Here is a 20160-nt window from a genome sequence, read left to right on the forward strand (position 1 = left end):
CTAGTCAATTTCTCTGAACCAACAGCACAGAAGAAGGTATCACTTTATGCAGTAATTATGGTTCTTCCAGATGTGTTTCTCTAGGGGTGCTCCATTGTAAGTGTGCTTGTGTCCCTGCGCAGCTGACTGGAGAGCTTTGGTAGCAGTGTCCCTTAGGCCTGCACATGCGCTGTGTCTCCTCATGCTGCTCCGCGAGGCTGGTCAGCGTGCACGAGCTAATCCCCCTCAGTTCCTTCTCTACTACAGAGTCACTGACAAGAACTCTGAAATAGAGGGGAGGAGGGTGGGTTGTGGAGCACCCATACGGGGACACATCTCCAAGAACCATCGTTACTGCACAAGGTGAGTAACTTCTTCTTCTTCTTCAAGTAGTATCCCTATGGGTGCTCCACTGTAGGTGACTCCTGGGCAGTACCCCTTCTGGAGGGCCAGAACTTCGGAGTCGGGTCTCTTACAGATGACAGCACTGTGGAGCCAAAGATGGCGTCGGTGGCGGAGTCCCCAGTGATCCATAGTGATAAAGAAAAGAACCAGAAAACAACCCTATAATCATGTAAAGCTAGGCCCCTGTCTTTTTTCTATGCTTATCTGTCTTCTCTCTAAGGTTATGGGTGGAAGGAATGTGAACTGTGTGTAACCTGTACTCCCTGTTTTGGGGAAAAAATTCCTTATACAGATAAGCCTTCATGTTTATACCTATCCCAGAACTTCAAACAGACTGGGTTAACCGGCTTGAACTGGAAGAGATATCACACTGTATGTTGAACCAGGCTATAAAAGCCCATCTCTGTTCTTTGTTCGGGGCTTCACCATTTTCCTCAAGGAATTGGTGAGCCCTTCAGCTGTCGTACTTGCTAGCATTAAAGTGCCTCTCTTTATCAAAGAGCCAAGACTCTGCGTTTTGTTTGGCTAATACAGAAGTCCAGGGAAGGCTACCCTCCTAACCCTAGATGGGAGGGAAAACCTTTTTCCCTAACAATAGCGTTCTGCAAAAGTGTGGGTTGACGCACATGTCGCTGCTCTACAGATCTCTGAGATAGGGACATTCTTGAATAAGGTGAAGGATGAGGAAATTGACTTTGTGGAGTATGTACAAACAGAGTCTGGAGAGGTCATATTGCAAACTTGGTAACACTGTCTGATGCAAGTTGAGACCCACTTGGAAAGCCTTTGGGGTGATATTGCTGAGTCTTTGGATCTTTCCATAATGGAGAGAAAAAGCTTAGGGGACTTCCTGAAGGTCTTTATCCTGTCCAAGTGGCCAGGGCTCTCCTGACATCCAGGATATGCAATATAGCCTCCCTGTTGTCTCAGTGAGGCTTGGGGTAAAAGATTGGAAGGTGACTCAGTTGATTCATGTGAAAGAGGGAGGTCACATTAGGGATGAATTTTGGATGCAGCCTAAGCATAACATTGGCCAAGAAGAATACCCTGATAGTGGGGTTATGCCATCAGAGCAGCTATCTCTCCTATTCTCCTGGCTGAGGTAATCGATATCAGAAAGGGCATTTTCATGGGAAGTTACGTCAGTGAACAGGTGACCATAGTTTTGAAAAGAGGCCTAGTTAATGCTTTCAGTACCAGGTTTAAGTCCCACATGGGAGACAGTAGTTGAGGTTGAGGGAAGAAGTTTATTATATTCTTGAGGAATCTTTTACTAGTTGGATGCGACAGCACTGAGTAACCCTCAACAGGTTTTTGGAAAGCTGATATAGCTGCTAGATGGACCCTGAAAGAACTTAAAGATAGACCCAATTTCTTCAGGGTCAATGCATAGTCCAGGATATGTGGAATAGTCACGGATGTTTGGGAGAAGCACCAAATCTGAAACCTGGACCATTTTTTCAGGTAAGTATGTGGCGTTGAGGACTTTCTGCTGTGCAACATAACCTCTTGTACCTCCCTTGAACAGGAGCTTTCTAGGTGTTGGAATCAAGCAGCAGCCATGCCTTGAGGCAGAGATGTACCCTGCATCCTCTGTTCTGTGAGAGGAGGTGCGGAATGGTTGGGAGAGGGATCAGTGGGCATGTCGTGAGCTGTGACAGGTAAGGGTACCAGGTCTGTCTTGGCCAAGTAGGAGCAATCAGAATGATGTGGGATCCCGCTCTTTATTTTCAGTAGGACCTTAGACAATTGAGGAAATGGAGAAAAGGCACTGAGAAGGTCCCTGTTCCAGGGGATGAAGAGAACATCACCTGGGCAGTGTTGACCCATCCCTGATCCGTAGCATGGACAATTCTTGTTCAGGTGAGTGGCGAACAGGTCTGTGGATAGTGTCCCCCATCGTCCGAATATGTTGTGAAGTACTGTCAGGTGTATCTCCCACTTGTGGTCGTGTGGGTAACCAGTAAGGAATTGTAGAAGCTGTTTTGCTGCTGGCTTGGTGAATAAGCATTAGAATAGCCACCAGTTTTGGGGATCATCTGCCCCATTCTTTGCAATTACCCTAATTGAGCAATCGCAGAGTGGCCCCCCTGGGACCCCAGTCACAGATGCAAAGCAGAAGGGAATTAGGGCAGGTAGTGGAAAACAGATAGGAACCACATATCTTGAAGATCCTCCAGTTACTCTACAGTAAGTAACTTTCTCTTCTTCTTCGAGTGCTGGTCCCTATGTGTATTCCACTGTGGGTGACTGACAAGCAGTACTCAAGTAGGAGGAGGCTTCAAGAATGCAAGCAGCAGAGCCATTTGAAGAACGACCATCCCAAAGGATGCATCAGTGGAGGAGTCCTGTGTTGGAGCATCATACCTCAGATCAGTAGAAGGAACCCCACACAGCTGCTTTGCAAATGTCAAGTAGAGGTATTTCTTAAAGTTATGCCATTGTCGTCACTTGTGCTCTCACCCCAAAATGGGAGGGGGAAATCAGACAACTGACAGCAGGGTAAGATACAGCCTGAGATCCATTTTAGAGATCCTCTGAGAGGAAAGAGCCTAACCATGGACTCCGGTATGGCGATAAACAACCTGGGAGATTTTCTGACTGGCTTTGTCCTTTGTAGATAAAAGGCTAAGGCTTGTTTCATGTCAAGGGAATGAAGTCTCCTCTCCTTTTCAGATGCACGTGGCTTTGGAAAAAACAGAGGTAAGGGGATTGACTGATTCAGGTGAAATTCTAAAAAAACTATGGGGGTGAACTTAGGATGTAAACACAATGAAACTGTCTCTATGGAATATGATGTAAGGCAGATCCCACCATCAGTACTCCAAGCTGACCCACCCTCCTGGCTGAGGTGATGGCTACGAGGAATACAACCTTAAGAGACAGGAGAGACATGGAACATCTGGTCGCTAGCGGTCTGAAGGGCAGCTTGGTGAGCACTGATAGAACAAGATTTAAGTCCCATTGAGAGAAGGTTTTCTTACTGCCAGAAAATTTCTAACTAGGTCATTCCAGAACCTGGTAGTCAGCAGGTGAGCAAAAATTGAGTGACCATGTGAAAGTGGGTGGTATGCACTGATTGCTGGCAGGTGAACCCATAAAGAGTTGATGGAAAGACAAGCTGTTTTGAGGGAAAGAATCAGATGAATACCAGTTGGCTAAATAACATTTCCTAGTAGAATCCTTTCAACTTTTACTAAGAATGTTTTGCATGTTCTAGAGTTAATGGCCACCCAAAACTACGCCCTGAGCTGGAGTGGTTGGAAGTTGAGATGCTTGATTCTGCCCTTCCCCTTTGTCAGGTTATTGGAAAAGGAATGAATGCTGATCAGTGACCAAGAGGACATACATAGGAGACTTGGGAACCAAAACTTTATGGGCCAGTTGGGGACAAGGAGGATGATTGGAGATCTGGCAAAGCAAAGATGTCATCAGGTGGAATGTAAGACTCTGCTCTCCCTGGAGTGTGAGGGGTCCTATCAGCCCAGATCAACAGAGCAGACATAGTTTGTGCCTCAGCTGTGTGAGGCAGAGCCAGTACAGCTGTTGATTGAGGCTGGCAATGACTGCCTTTTGGTAGTACTGTTGGTTTCCAGAGTTTAGGCTTAGTTGGTATCAGTAGCACCATTGCTGCCAGAGCATCGTCTGGTCCCAACTTATGGGCTTTTTGTCAAGACCCTAAGATTTAGTACGTTCTAAGTCTTCATGAGGGGAGCAGAAAGATTTGTTCAACTTAGGCACGCCTGTATCTGTCTTCTTTGAAGTAGATTTAGAGGAGAATTTGCTCTTGTGTTTATGAGAGTGCTCCCTGCCCCCTATCAATGACAAGACTCCAGTGGGGGATCTGTATGGGTAGATTTCCTTATTGCTCAGTAGAACCTTACATAAGGAGGCACACTCTTTGCTGAGTCAGCCCAATGTATGGGAGGGGAGGTCCCCCTGGCCTGGGTCAAAGTGCAACCTTATGGCCTTCTCCATTAAGTGCTTCTTAAGGTATGAATGGGGAAAGAGCAGCAGATATCATATCTTGCTGCAACCTGAGCTTCCCTAAGGCAGTACAGGCAGCGTTAATGGTTGTCACTGACTTAGAAGGAGCATGTGCAAGAAACCAATTTTGAAGCCTAGAGTCCCGGCCATAGTCCAGTACTCATATCAAGATGTGTATGTGGAGGCAGGGGGGTTGAATTCCCTACAGTGGGGAATCTATCAAACTACAAAACTTAGCTAAAAATAATGGATAAAATTCTAAAAACTATTTACAAAATATATACATATGTATTTAGAGGTTGAAGAATAAAGGAAGACTAAGCTTCTGACACTGGAGGTTCCAACCCAAGCCAGGAAGCGGAAAGAAGGAACTAGAGAGGCAGTTGGTCTGCTATACCCTTTATCTCCTCAGTTGGAGGCACAAGCAGAGCAAGGGTACCTGTGCAGACCAATAAACGCTGCTTTCAAAATTATCTGATTCTGGACAAATGGAGCGCAAAGTGCACCAATAGTGAAATACACAAAGACCAGCACTCAAAGAAGAATGTTGTTTTCTTGGAATTATTCTCAGCCACATGGATTTACTATGGAAGGATGGCTTTCACTAGAACCTTTATACTGACACAGAGTGAGAGATCCTTTCCCCCATGCAGTCCCCTTTCCACTGGGCAAAAGGCCTGGAGTGTTATAAAGGGGCATTACAAGCCCCAGCTCTGGTTGGAAGAGGATTCCCCTAGCACAGGCACTGTGCAAGATTGCCCTCCAGGAGCCCTTGTGCAAGTCCTGGTGTAGTAAGGTGTGTGTTGGAGACAGAATCACTGCCTGCAGTACTGCAGAAATTCCAGACACAGCGGTGGCCCAAAGAGTGGCTGCTGTCATTTAGACTGACCCCCAGGCAGTGCTCCCTCTAATCTCTCCCACCCATGTGCGGAATGAATTTTGTTATGTGTACCAATATGGAGGTGGTCACCTTCATATTGGTGCACATAACAAAATTCATCTGGTGGGGGTGGGGCCAAAGGGTTCACAGTGTGGGAGAGGGCTCAGGGCTGGGGCAGAGGGTTTGGGTGGGCTGCAGGCATGTGAGGGCTCTGGTTGGGGGTGTGGGCTCTGGGGGGGGGGCTGGGGATAAGGGGCTCAGGGCTGGGGCAGAGAGTTGGGGTGCAGGGGTGTGAGGGCGCTGGCTGGGGTGCGGGCTCCGGAGTAGGGCTGGGAATATGAGGGGTTTGGGGTACACAAGGATGCTCCAGGACTCCCCCCAGCTCTCTCTCCCTGCAGCAGCACCTGGACTGGGAGGGGACGCCTCTCCCCGCAGCAAGGGCTTCAGGATAGGTGCCCCAACCCCAGCAGGTCCGGGCCAGGGCTGGATTCAGGCCAGGGGAGGGGCACTGTAGTAGGGGCCAGGCTGCGCCTGGAGCTGAGCTGGACCGCTCCAGCTGCGACTGCGGTGGGGACCGGGAGAGGAGGGCCGGGGGAGGGGTGTCCTCCTCCAGCCGCAGCGGTCCTCAGGCGGGTTCCCTGAGCGCCTGCATGGCACTATATAGGCTGTGGCCACGCAGCTTGCAGGGATTATAGCCCCCAGAGTTATATAAGTTATGTCTAGGGCCTCTTTCTTTCCAGCACCAGAGCAGCTGGGGAGGGCATAAAGATGGCATAAAGCCACCTTACCCCTCACTACCTCCCCTTGGGCTGCAAGTTAAAGGTGTAGCACAGAAACTCAGCCTCTGTTTCTAGTCTCTGAAAGGACAGATATCTATGTGAATATATCGAAACAATTACATGGCAAGTATGCAGTTTTGCTGAGGAAGCAATCAGGAAAATTCTTTTTAACTTGCCATTTGTTGATTCAGAATATTATTATGATTATGAATTTTAAAATGACTAGTGAGAAATGTTTGATTTTATACCTCCTGAGCATATAAGTGTTATAGTTCACTAGCTTATGTTATAGCTGTCCAAGCAGGGAATGAAAATAAAAGAATGCCTTGATTTTGAAACTAAATGTTTTAAGAAATTTCAGATGCTACAAAATTATGCAACTTTTAATTCAGTAACAATGTGAAATCTGACAATTAATAGCAATGTAGCATATTCAGATTTTCTTTGAAGGCAGACATGGTTTGTTTTTGTTAGTCTGAATACCTGGTCAGTGTATAAATACATATAGTTAGCTTTACCTGTGCAGTAAGAGTGTCAAGAGCAGCCAGAGCACTTTCGAGAATCGGCAAGGCTTGTGCCAAATCAGCATCACATTCATCTTTGATTGCTTTTGCAGCCATAGCTTGCTCATTCGCCACAGCTTCATCAGCTTTCACTATTTTTTCAGTTTTAGCTACCTCCAAGGACTCCTTTTCAATAACCAGCATCATTTCATCAACTTGTTTGCTAGCTTCCTTTAGCTGAGGCTGTAGGGCTTCCAGCTCATACTGCATCAAAGCCACCTGTGATGCAGCAGAATTCAGTTTCTCCAAGCCAACTTCATATCGTTTTTTCATTTTCATCACCTCACTAAAAGTAATATCAAGCAGTGCTTAATTTTACAGACATTTTTATAAATATATTATCAATTTTCTTGGCCCCATTCCCCAAATTTCTAATTTCCCACCATTCTTGAAATTTAAACACCATGCCATCTTGTTTTATTTGCCCATCAGACGGTGCAATATAGTGCTTGTGCCTGATTCTCATTTACACTCAGACTCCTTTACGCTACTTCAGTTATGTGCAAGCTTCTTAAAGGTATGAAAAATGACAAGTGAGTGATCAAGGCTGGATTTACTGTAAGAACAGATGTGGAGGCAGGGTGACAAGATAAAAGACAAGAGTGGGAAAGTAGATGGGTGCAGAGTTATGAAGGCCTTTAGGAATGAGAAGTTGGAATGTGATGTGATATGATGGAGGAGGAGTCAGTAGAAGGACACAGAAGGAATATTATTTTAATAGCTGTGTTTTATATGGAACTGAGGGGAGTAATCTGTGTATCAAGAAGTTCAGAGAGGAGGTGGTTGCATTAGTCAAGAGGAAATAATGAGGTTCTGGACAAGTAGGAACTGAAACTTCCTACTCTTTTCACTAAGACATGAAAGAGTCTTCTGATGGTAATGACTTTCGGTCACTACTGACCTAGGCACACTGGTGACCTAGAGGAATATCCCTAGATTTCTGCATGACTATACTAAGTCCCTGAGCCCTTTTATTTTCCCTCAGAGCTTACATACAGTCTCGGAGACCTAAAACTCCACCCATCATGAAGGAAGGGAGTGTCTTTATACCGCAACTCAGAGTTACTCAGTGATATTCACCCTGCAGAACAGATGTAATTTCTAGGGTCTGGGACTGCATCAGAAGAAAAAAAATTGATATTTTAAAGTATCAATAGGCATCAACTTAATAATGAATATTAGAACTGGCCTAATGGAATACAAGAATTAAACTAGGTCTAACTTGCTCTTTAGTCCACTGAGTGCAAATGTAGCCAAGAAATGGCAATCTAAGTATTCTTAACTTTTTTTATTAGTTTAGCTACACAAATTAATTACATGTAGAAAATAATATTTTCAAGGAACTTTGGACTCCCCTATCAAAATGCATGTTATATATCCTTACGTGCGTTTCTTTTCCAGTAAGGTTTTGAATGTGGAGATTAATTCCAGGTATGAGGTAGGTGTAACATAGTTGTGCCTTTGAAGCTCAGTATGGAACAGGTCAGACAAAGCAATGGTAGAAGTGTGAAAGCTTTTACACATATCAATACAGCCTTCGCGTGTTGCCTCTGACATTTCAATATCTTCCAAGAAGCGAGAGGCAACAGCTTGCAATGCATCTTCAGGCCATGTCTAAATTGAAAATAAACATAATATTACTTCACTTATCATACAAATAGTTATTACACGGAGAGTTTTTCATTTCTACGTTCACATACAAAAGGAAAACCTAATACAGAACAACTCTAGTTTTCTGAAAATCCTTCCCTCAATATGAAACTTCAGAAAAATGAGGCTTCAAATAAGTAGGGTGAGTGCAATGCAGGGCACACAGTATTGCCATAGACGATCTGACCAACCTTTGATTAAATGGAAGTCAGATAATTGGGGCTTTACTGTGAAAAATGAAAAGACTCAAATTCTGCCTTTGGTCATGATGGACAACTGCCACTAAAGTCAAAGAGTTGCCAGGGCTCAACCAAGGGCAAACTTTCCCTCAACTCATCCAATAAGCAAAAGCACAGTATGTTACCAATTTGTCAGAATATTATTAAAATAAACACATATATGCTCTCTTCACATAAACTTTCCATATAAAGAATGGCTATAACATTATCTAATGAAAGCTTATTTTCATTATTTTTGGAGAAAAAAATCCTGAATTTTTGTTTAATCATCAAAATTTACTGCAGAGAACAACTGTTTTGTTGTTTCTATAAAAAGTAAAACAGTCTTTTAAAAACATATTTAGTTTAACATTTATTTCCAAAACTTGTAAACCTGGATATAAAGCAAATAAACAGAATTCAAATGTAAACTGGGGTACAGAAGAACTCTGAAATACAGCTGCACTTTGAAAAGTGACTCCATAGAAGTGTCATTGTGGGATTCTTGGTTAATTGTTTTTTCACTGATTTCCATATTACCAACACTGAGTTTACAAGTAAAAAATTGTCTTTTTTCTAACTGCTAACACTACAAACTCAATTTGGGCCCTGCAAGTCCATTTGGGTTCTTTCCTTCTTGAACATCATTGTCCAAATACAGATTTTGCTAGCCAAATTGGGCTCTCAGTAAAACCCCATTTTTTTCAAATTACCTCTGTGCAACCTTCAGTGGGTTTACAAAGGTGTCACCAACTGGAGCTTAGATAACAATACTGCTGAGAATGCACAAGAAAGAATGATACTCTCTTAGTAATTTTAACTCTTCATAGCTAAGAGGTGTAAAAAATAGTAAAATCTTATTTTAATTACTACAATCAAAGGATATGACTGACACACAGGGAGACAGCTTATTAAGTAAAGAGTTACCATGTTTACAGTCACTTTTCAGATCAGAATCATACTTTAAACCAACAACTGCAAAATTGCATAAGAAAATGCACACGATAATACCAATACATTCAATTATTAGACTGAAATATGAAAACATATTGCATTACACAGATGTCTTGCTTTCTGAGTATATCGAAGTTGGATACTATCCTTTATTAAGATTTATTTTTAATTTCATTATTATCATGAGAAAACTAAACTTTTAACTTTTATAGAGGGCCCAGTGCTTACCTAGCAAAATGAAGAATCTCAGAGGAACTTACCATGCTGATATCAATCAGTGCTTACACTTTTTGCTCTACAGATTGTGGAGGAAGGATGTGTGAATGACACACACTATTTATGCCTCACTTGTATCTGTGTACATAGAATTTACAGAATTTTCTATTGCTCTAAACCTGATAAGACTAACTGATAGATTAACTTTATACATGAGTTGTTCCATTGATTAATCACACAAAAAATTAAGCATGTGTGCAAGTAAGGCTTTTCAGGATTGTGGCCTATATGTGCATGCACCCTGCAGTCACAAGTTAAAGAGATCTAAATACTAAACAGTATTTTGATGTGAATATTTAAAAATATGTTTTCAGTGGCAGATCTGCAAGACAAAGTTACAACAATCATTTCTGGATTATAACTCTTGATTTGTTGCTTCTTAGAATACAGTAGGTCATAAATGAAGCATGTTGAGTTTGTCAGTGTCCAGCACAACACTAATTAAAAACATTTTCAGCAACTTGTTTTTGTTTGTTTGCATTTAAAAAAATATTCATATCAAAATATCAGTAAGCATTTTACAGAATTCCATAAATTCCAAAATTCATAAACCACTTCTCAGATGTTAATATGTGATTTATCAATTGACTGCAAGCTCGCAAAATTATTAATAAGGATTTCAACTTAAGTGCACTCGTCACTGTACATGCTCTGTTCCTTACCAACAGTAAGACTCTGTGCTGGTAAATAGGATTCTGCGAAAAGTTTATATATCTACTTGTGTAAATAACTGGTGCTAAAAACTGAAAAATAAAGAAATATCTTCATTTTTACCCACACTTTAATTTAACTGTAGTAAACATCCTGAGTGGCTTTTTAATTACTCACCAAAGTGAATATTTAATTCATTTTAAATGGTTTTTCACCACTTCAAAAGGTTGTGAAAGATGCTTTGCCACTAAACTTTCTCTGGGATTCAGGGTGAAAGAATCCCACCTCCAAAGAAAACAGGATTTAAGTATTTTTAAAGGTTAGTCAAAAGCTGCCTAGAATTTACTGTTCCTCTCCCTTTAAGCTGTACAGGTGTGTTAATATAACCCAAGGACTGGAGAAACTTCAGAAGGCTGCAGAGCTTCAAAGAGGGAGAAAGGGCAGGATCAGGCTAGGGAGCTGAGGAATGTGAAAGATGGGAGCTTATTTGCATTAATTCTCTCCCTCCTCTAGACAGCTTGGAACTCCCTCAAGTTCTCAAGAAGAGGCAGGAAACAAGAGCTATATCTAGCCAGCTCTTCCCTCTCCCTCAAACCTTTTTGGGGGAGCAAAATCCTTTGCTCCAGGAGGGACTTTTTGGCCTGAGGGCCACATCGGGTTTCCAAAATTGTATGGAGGGCCAGTTAGGAGAGGCGTGGCCTGGCCCCTGACCCTTACCCTTACCCAACTGACCCCTATCCCCTGCTTCTCGCCCCCCATCCAAACCCCCTGTTCCCTGTCCCCTGATGGCCCCTCCCAGGACTCCTGCCCCATCCACCACCCCCTGCTCCCTGTCCCCTGACCGCCCTTGGACCCCCGCCCCTGACTGCCCCCTGCTGCCCCATCCAACCCCTCCTCTCATTCCTGACTGTGAGAAAAAAGTAAATAACGGAAAATGAAAGACGATAACTGGATAAAAACCTTGAGTCTAAATGCCTTTGATATTAGAAGCTTATTGAAAGTTAAAAAAAGTGATCCTCCAGTAGGGGTCATTATGACCTATGTTTTTTCTAGAAGTTAGCTATAAAAAGTTTAGATAATAGAGTGTACTTTGGAACAGTCCTCTGAAGCCATCTTGAGAGATGTTTTTTCTGACACCTTTTCTCCTCAGTGGGTGAGCAACTGGCCACTGTGAACCAGCTGTTAATTACTCAATACTGTTCCAGATGTTAGGTGAATATCTGGGATGTTCTAAACTTATTACTTATGTCTGTGTGTGCTTAAATCTAATAAACTACAGATTTAGATAGAGCACGCTTACTTGCATGAATCTTTTATCAGACGGAATTGCTCTGTTCCCACTGATTTATTCCTGACACTGCCTTATTTATGCTCAAATAAATTGGTTAGTCTCTAAGGTGCCACAAGTACTCCTTTTCTTTTTGCGAATACAGACTAACACGGCTGCCACTCTGAAAACTGACTAGAGTGAAATAGTTAAGTTACCACTGTTGGGGGTTCTGAAAACCCTGGATAACAGTTATGGATCAGCATTCATGTTGCACTCCCCATCAGTACCTGGCCCAAGCCAGGGAAGCTAATGATCCAACCAGCGAACCAAATTCGGTGGTGAATCCCAGTCATGTGCCACCTGAGGGACACTGTGCATATGCTAAAAAGACTGGCTATAACTTACCCTCTTCTCTTTAAAATGAGGCTCAGGGATACAGCTATGCATTTTAAGGATAGCATAAGTCTGAATTTCCTAACTTGTATGATCAAATTTTGAACCTTACTGTTACATACCATATAGATAGATTATAGTAGTTTACAAGTTAGTAGGGAAGAAGGTCATGCTTGGGACTGGGAGATTTCTCTACTAATTCTTGCCAATCCATACCAGACCTAAACTTTTTTGGGCACCTGGCAAATCATCACTGAGATTTTGCAAGCTGAGTAAATTGGATAGGTCATTCTCTAATTTCTACTGTACTGTATTTACTCAGATATTAATCTCAGTGATTGTGACATTCTGGGCAGAATCTTGACCTTATTTACACCCTGTGCAATCCCTCTAAAGTCAGTAGGGCAGAGTATCACCATCTAATTCTAGGAAAATCCAGAAAATGTTTTAACTGTTAACAGAATTAAAGAGCAAACTACTTGACATGAAAAGAACTGAGGCCATATTTTGAATAATGCATTTGTGGTGTCCCATCAGAAAATGTGTAAATAGTAAATAACTCTACCTGAAACCAGTCAAGTGTGCAGCAGTTAACAAGAGCTGGAAATTTTCGAAGGCGATTACGAAAAGCATCTCCAATGGGACTCATTGCCAATACCACATGGAGCTGGTCTCGGCAGCGATCAATGAACATGTTAAAAAGGGCTATGGGGCTACCATCAGTTTGCTTTGTTTTATCTCGCTGGCGGTCTATCTGACGCATTCGTTCACAAATTTCTTGTTTCTCATCTAGTGCAAAGAGGTTTGGTACCTCCCCCGCATTTAGTAAGTTGTTAATGTCTTCTAAAAATGACTCCTTCTTTATCTGAGAATCAGTGAATAAGAAAACTCCTTGCATCTCACCCTCAGTAGATTTCCTTAGGATGACTTTTAAGTCTTCATGCCACTCATTGTTACCATAGCTCTTAGATATTTCAACCTGGAAAAGTGTATAATCAGCCATATGTGCTGCTAATCGAGTGAGGGACTGCCTGCCACTGCCTCCAACACCAACCAGAAGGGCATGGCTGCGAGGTTGTTTCAGGATCCGTGAAATTCTACAGACGTGTTCAATAGCAAATCGGAACAAGACAAGTTGCATAGGTTTTTTGCTCATGTTATTAAATTCTTCCAAGTGGCTCTCTACAACTAATCTCAGTGTGTCCACATCCTTGATCTCCCTATAGTTGGTGTCCTCTCGTTTGGGGTCATGAAAGTCACAAAACATCAGGCTACGTAAGTCATCCTCTTCCACCTTGCCATCAAAATTGAAGTCCAGGCTCTGGAAAAGTTCATGAAAGTCTTCATCTAAATGACTTTTCACTACTTCTTGGATATAACCAACAAGCCAGGCTCGATCTGCATTATCCACTAAGCGATCATAGTACACTCTAAGAACCTGCATAATAAATAATAATGTCATAGTTTTAGTAGTTGATGCTAGCATTCTGTTCATTTTATACTGGCATTAATCTAAGTGAAACACACACACACATAAAAAATGGTTTCAAAGTGCAAAGTCTCTTAAATTTCAGCACAATGAAAATTAAAATAAATGTTCAGAAGCAACTGGAACAGTTGTTCCTTTTATCTTCTAAATGAAAGCTAAGCTCCATGTGGGAAAATAAAACATTTTCCACATACTATATGCATACTTTAAATATATTAATTGTATTCTGAAGACATTTTGTAAAGAGTGGCAGGTGTCACTATCCTTACTTTTATGTAAAGTCAGAGAGACCAAACTTGGTATATTTTTGCTTTTTCTTCCTATTTCTAAATAGATGAGTTAACACCACTCCTTTGATCAGTTAGCTTGTGATGTTATCATTAGGGGAGAGGTAGTTACAGTTGCTGAAGATTCAGGAGTTCCTACTGAAGAAGATCCACAGGGAGAGAGGAACAAGAACATGTTCTTTCCCCACCCAACCTTCCCATGACCCTGGCCCACTGCTGTCTCTCTCTCCACAGACTCTTTGTTCTGCCATTGGGAGGGAGAGGAGAGGAAATGGAGGTAGGTACACTGTGTAATAACTTATGGCAGGAGATGTCGTCTGGATAATTGTGAATGAAAGGAAAGGAGCCCACAATACATTAAGATGTGGTTCATACTTCAAACAAGTATGCATAAAATCTCATTTCTAGCTAGCAAAAAAAACCTTATGACTATGGCATCATTACATAGCTATTAGTCATAGGTCTTACATCATAGCTGTGATATAAAATAATTCAACTAAATTTTATTACTAAAGAAAAATAAATGTCTAAATCCAACTTTGACTGTTCAATTATTTATCATAAATATCATATACAATTTATTACTAATATGAGATTTACCTCGTGAACCCAAAGACGTTTTATCATTCCTACAGATTCTGTTGTTTCAGGTCTTGACAGACATACACCTTGAATAACACGGGAGAAATCACGGAGGTTGAACAAGTAGTGAGATTTGGTGGGAGTGGGCAGCAGATTCTTCATAGCTTCTTTATACACTGTCATGGTACCATTAATAATTTGTGGAGTCAAGTCTAAATATTCGGATGTGAAGTTATAACTGACAAATTAAAGAAAGTGCTAAGAATAAAATGATTTTCACAGTTCCATCATACTAACTATATATACTTAAATACTGATTCACTTCTCAATGCCAATTTTAAGTCTCAAGATAATACTTTCTTATAGACAATCTTATAAATTCCACTGCTCTTGCTGGATTAATGGAGTTTCCAGTCAAGTCATCTTGTGAATCAAAACTAATAATTGTAGAAAATATTGAGGATTCAACCACTTTCTTTTTTTATTATTATTGTGGTACTGAATGCACCATTATAATCAGGGCTTTCCCCATTTTACAGTACATCTTGCTGTTTCAAATAGCACCTAGCTGAAACTTTCATAAATTCCCCTGTAGTTTGAGACTTCAACCTGGTTTGGATATGTGAATATCCTTTGCAGTAAGTTAAACTGATCATATTCAAGGATGGTAACAATCCAAGGAGCTTCTCCTCCCAGGACCAAAGTGCTCAAGGTAACAGGGCAGCTTCTGTGCTGCTACTTTTAGGGGACACAGCAGAGAAAGTGCAGTCCTGAAGAAGCAGGCACAAAATATCTTTAAGCTAATTGACTGGCAGCCATTGTGGCCCCTGCACACTGCTAGAGCAGCATGCACAGGCTTCAAAGCATGCTATAATCAGGCCTCACATCTAGATATGCCACTGACCTTATGGCAAATGACACCCACTCTGATTATCTGACATCTCTCTGTTACAACTAAGGCACCATTTGAAGTTACTGGGCCATTTACATGAAGAAAAGTAAATCTCACCTCCAAAGAAAAAAGCTTATTTGCTTGCTTATAAGGCAAAGATAATTAAAGAGAGCTTTGAGAGGTAGAAAACTATTTTATTTTTTGAAAAATTCAAGATTTTCCCCAGAAAAGGAAGTTTTCCATTTTAGCCCAAGAGGGTTATTTTTGTTTGTGAATATTATATATTTTCATTTTGTATAACATCTGCAAGACTCTGCAGTACCAAAAAAAATAAGTTATATACTTGTACGGATGCGTTGTCCATATACATTCTCCATATCTAGTTGTACACAGATGCCTGTGTGCTCAAGATCAGAGTCTTTTGGTCAGCAGTGTCCATTGCTGCCACACATGTGCCATGAATGTCCTTCTTGTGCTCTGCTGAGGGAATATAGAGTGGAGCAGGCCAACTGCCCCTCAGTTCCTTCTCCAACACAGAATCTGAAGGCTATAGGACTCAGAAGCAGGTGGCAAGGAGGGAACATTGTGAAATATGTTTATGGAAATGGGAAACATCTCAAAGAAATTCAGTTACTGTACAGATAAGTAACTTTTCTTTCTCCTTTCTTTCTCCTGTCCATATACACATTCCACTTTTGATGATTCACAAACACTAGTCAAGGGATGGTAGCTTGGAGTCTAAGTGAATAAAGAACGAAGCACAGTTTTGCTGAATGTATCATCTAATCTAGAAGTTTCAGTAATGGAACAGTGTTTCATGAATGTGTGCACAGACTCCCAGGTGGCTACTTTGCAAATATCTATGATGGAAATATTTCTCAAGGATGCTGTAAGAGCTCTAGTGGAATGAACTCTGAGGAGGATCCAATTTTCCTATTTTGTAATAGGTTCTCACACAGTTTACATTACACTACATCTAGGTAGTCTTTGAGTAGAAACAGGTTTCTGTTTCATAGACTCACAGACTTTAAGGCCAGAAGGGATCACTACGAGCATCTAGTCTGACCTCCTGCACATTGCAGGCCAGAATCTCACCCACCCACTCCTGTAATAGACCCATAACCTCTGGACAAGTTACTGAAGTCCTCAGATCATGATTTAAAAACTTCAAGTTACAGAGAACCCACCATTTACACTAATTTAAACTTCTCTGCTACTGCCATGGATAATCTCAGTGTAGCCCTAAATGGCTTTGTTCTTTGTAAATAAAATGCCAGAGCCCTTCTGGTCTCCAAAGTATAAAGATTAGCCTCTCCCTTGAAAGAGTGAAGCTTGGGAAAAAATATAGAGAAAAGGACCTGTTGGTTGAGATGAAAATTAGTGATGACTTTAGGAAGGCACTTTGGATGTGTTCTCAGAGATACCACGTCTGCATAAAAAACAGTATAGGGTGGCTCTGCCATAAAGACTTGAATTTCATCAACTCTCCTTCCTTATTTGATTGAAATTAAAATTCCAGTTTCATAGACATGTATAACAAGGAACATGTTGCCATGGGTCCAAATGGTGGGCCCATCCGGGCAGATAAAAGCCAAGTTAATGTCTCATGGAGAGAGTGGTTCTCTGATGGTCGGAAAAACCTTGACAAGACCCAACTCCTCAAAAACTTATATATAGTTAGGTGAACAGTCAGAGTTTTTTCTCCCCATTAATGCATTCGAACTCTATCTTTTCCCCCAGGAGCTTCACTAAGTCCCCCTGGATCAACAAACATTGCAAGGCAGCATCCACAATTCCCCTTTGGCACCTCCTTCTCACCTTTATTGGGATGGTAGTTGTTTTCTTTTTTATCCTTCCTTGAGAGTCCCAATCCATTTGCACAATTCTGCGAACCCACATTCCACCTTGGGGAAGTCTTGTTTTATATGTCCAGGTCTTCTACGTTGATAACACACTTTCCCCCAATTCTCTAAAAGAGTGCCTTTTGCCTCCTTCCTCTTATTCTCCAGGCTTTTCAATTCACCACTCCTCCTCCTCAGTTCTGGACCCGTAAGTGGCCAGACCTCTCTGCTGCACATTTACTGGGGATGTGCAGCTCCCACAAACAAAAAAATTATTTCAAGTATGTCCGTTGTTAATTGCACTCTTGCGTGATGGGTAGTACTTATATCTGGTGGATTTAGGATTGGCCATCTCTAACCCCTGGTACCAGGAGAGGATTTTTTAAAATTCCTTATTGAAAGTAAACCTATCAAATAAATTGCAAATAAATAAGGTAGGCAATCTTACTATGAACTGACTATGGGGATAAGAGTATTTACAAGTGTGACACTCTATACCTGGGTGGGTAGTCTGTAATCCCCATATTCATCATTTATATATAATTGTGATATTTCATATAAAGCATACCATGTAAGGTATCATGGAAAAGGTTATGATCCACTGAAAGCCATTGTTCTGTCTAGACATGTATATCTCTGAAATTATGAGACTGTGTTGTATGGCTGTCACTAAAATATGCTGTGAGTTGGGGAATCACCCAGATATTAGATCCCCAGAGATAACAACAAGGGAGGTAACCAATGCCTGGTGGGGTGTTGAACAACCATTAACAGCCATTGTCCAGCAAGGGAGTTACAATTCAATGACTCACTTGCACAAGGACACACCAGGGGAATTGCTCAGCCTCATCCACAAAACTCAGCAATGTTCACAAGACATGCCAGAACTTGTGTTCTCCAAGTACATGGACTGAGGATATAAAAGAGAGGACAGAAGCCACATGGTTGGTCCTGTCTCTTCCCCCACGTACACTGAAGGCAAAGAGAACGCTGGAGATGAGGAGACTGGTCCCCAGACTAACAGCAAGAGCCTGTGCATGAAAGATTGCACCCAACTTGCAGTATCCAGAGGGGTGAGAAAAACTGCTTAGTCCAGATATGGCCTAGTCTATTAAGGTTGAGAATTTAGACTGCATGCTTATCTTTTATTTTCCTTTGGTAATTACTCTGACTTTTGCCTATCACTTATAATCACTTAAAATCCATCTTTTGTAATCAGTAAACTTATTCTAATGTTTCTCTTTACCAGTAAGTTTGACTGAAGTGCTTGGTAAATCAGCTCAGGTTACAAAGTCTGGTGTATATCCACTTTCCATTGATGAAGTGGTGAACCAATTAAGAAAGAGTCTTGAGCAGTGCAAGACGGTATATTCCTGAGGTACAAGGCTGGGCGCTGAGGGAATCTGACTGGTGCCTTGCTCTGCATGATTTTTGAGTGGCTCTGGGAGCATTCATGCAATCTAGCTGGGTGTGGGGCTCCACATATGGTTATACTGAGTGGTAACAGCAACTGGAGTGGTTTGCTACTTGTCACCAGTAAGGCATTGTGAGAGACAACCCAGATTAGTGAGTTAAGGGGGCACAGTGGTCCCACAGTCGAAGGTTGCATCCCAGAGATGCCGTCAAAACAAAAGTTAAGGTAAGTAAGCTAGTAATTTGTAGGAAATGGTCAGCAAGCAGCTCTGTCTCATAGCCTGAAGCAATGAGAAGGAACTGAATGGTAGTTTGCCCACTCTGGACTACATGCCCTTGGCACAAGACACAAAGAGACTCGGGGCACATACGCAGCCACCACAGACATTATTGGCCAATAGACTCTGATCTGGAGCACATGGGGTGCATGCACACCACCAGAAGTGGAATATGTACATAGACAACATATCTCAAAGGAGAACCCTCAATTCCCACAGAAGTGGATGCTCAGTATTTCACAGGATCAGACCCATAGTGAAAATTGGTATTTAAACACAGGTCGAGTGTTAAGAGACCTGAATTAAACAAAAGAAGAAAAATACTTTCACAAAAAAGCCCCCCCAAAATCCATTTTTTCTAAACAGTGTGTAAATGAGATACTAGTAGATGAAATTCAGATTCAACAATAATTTATGTTATTGTTATTTTAATTAATCAAAAAGTATACTGTAATGACAATTAACAGATGAATTTTTCATTAGAATTCTATTTTCCACCAATTGACTAACTTTCTATTTTTATTGACTTCTGACAGATACTAAAATGTTAAAGAAGCTAATAGTATTCTAAGTTATAATTTGCTAAGAGTGGTAAGCATAGGTGAGGACTAGTATAATATATTACAGAAAATCTTAGGTTCTTAGAATAATCACTAATATGACTGTAGTTTTATTTACTTTAAATTGAAATAATATTTTCAAAACATCTGAATTAACTGAAGCAACATGAATGATTCTAACACACAGTGAAAAGCTTAGGTTTATGAAGAGAAATATTTTCCATAGGAGTTTCCTAATAAGAAGCCTTGTCATAAGAAATACTGAGAATTTGTCAAATCCATCAGACCCACAGATGCTCAATTCCACTCCAGAACAGGATCCTAGAAAGGTATTTTGGTAGACTTTCCAAAGACACAGTTTAAATATTTACTTTAGCCTTTTGCAATATACAAAAGTTACTTACCAAGTAGAGAGATGCCAGTCTAAAATTCTAGAGAAAATTGTATACATGGAATCATCATCAAACTCATTAATAGTAACTGTATTGAAATGTCGCAAGTATCGAGGAGTTATTGGGTTTCGGCCACCACCTAAAATGAGAAAGCACAAATACTGAAAATAAAATAATGAAACTAGCATTAAGCTATAAATATTTAACACTTTTCTACTAATCATCCTCGGTCAGATTCTACCACCCTGATTCACATTAAAAAGTATCTTAACTCCAAGAATAGTCCCAGCGACTGCAATGGGACTACTGGTAGAATAAGGTACTATCCAACCTGAATGAGGGCATCAGAATCTCGCTTTCTGAAAGTGAGAATAGTCTACAAAATGCATATTGTCCTATTCTAAGTAAATTTTAAACTACT

General features: G+C 41.2%; 1 protein-coding gene across 12 annotated transcripts in view; it reads right to left on the bottom strand.

The window, feature by feature from the left end:
* The window catches only part of DNAH7 (dynein axonemal heavy chain 7), a 270100-nt gene that overhangs the window by 97364 nt on the left and 152576 nt on the right, over window positions 1–20160 (bottom strand). For all 12 annotated transcript variants that reach the window (XR_012154342.1, XM_073306229.1, XM_073306230.1 and 9 more), the window contains 5 exons: window positions 19752–19878; window positions 14382–14601; window positions 12571–13443; window positions 7978–8207; window positions 6549–6879 (listed from right to left, as the gene is read on the bottom strand). Coding sequence is in view for 11 of the 12 variants with exons in the window: in XM_073306229.1 (XP_073162330.1) it covers window positions 6549–6879; window positions 7978–8207; window positions 12571–13443; window positions 14382–14601; window positions 19752–19878 (1781 nt within the window). In the remaining variant the exon portion in view is untranslated. The remainder of the gene's footprint in view (window positions 1–6548; window positions 6880–7977; window positions 8208–12570; window positions 13444–14381; window positions 14602–19751; window positions 19879–20160) is intronic.

This window comes from Lepidochelys kempii, chromosome 11 (assembly GCF_965140265.1).
Source record: "Lepidochelys kempii isolate rLepKem1 chromosome 11, rLepKem1.hap2, whole genome shotgun sequence".
NCBI lineage: Eukaryota > Metazoa > Chordata > Testudines > Cheloniidae > Lepidochelys > Lepidochelys kempii.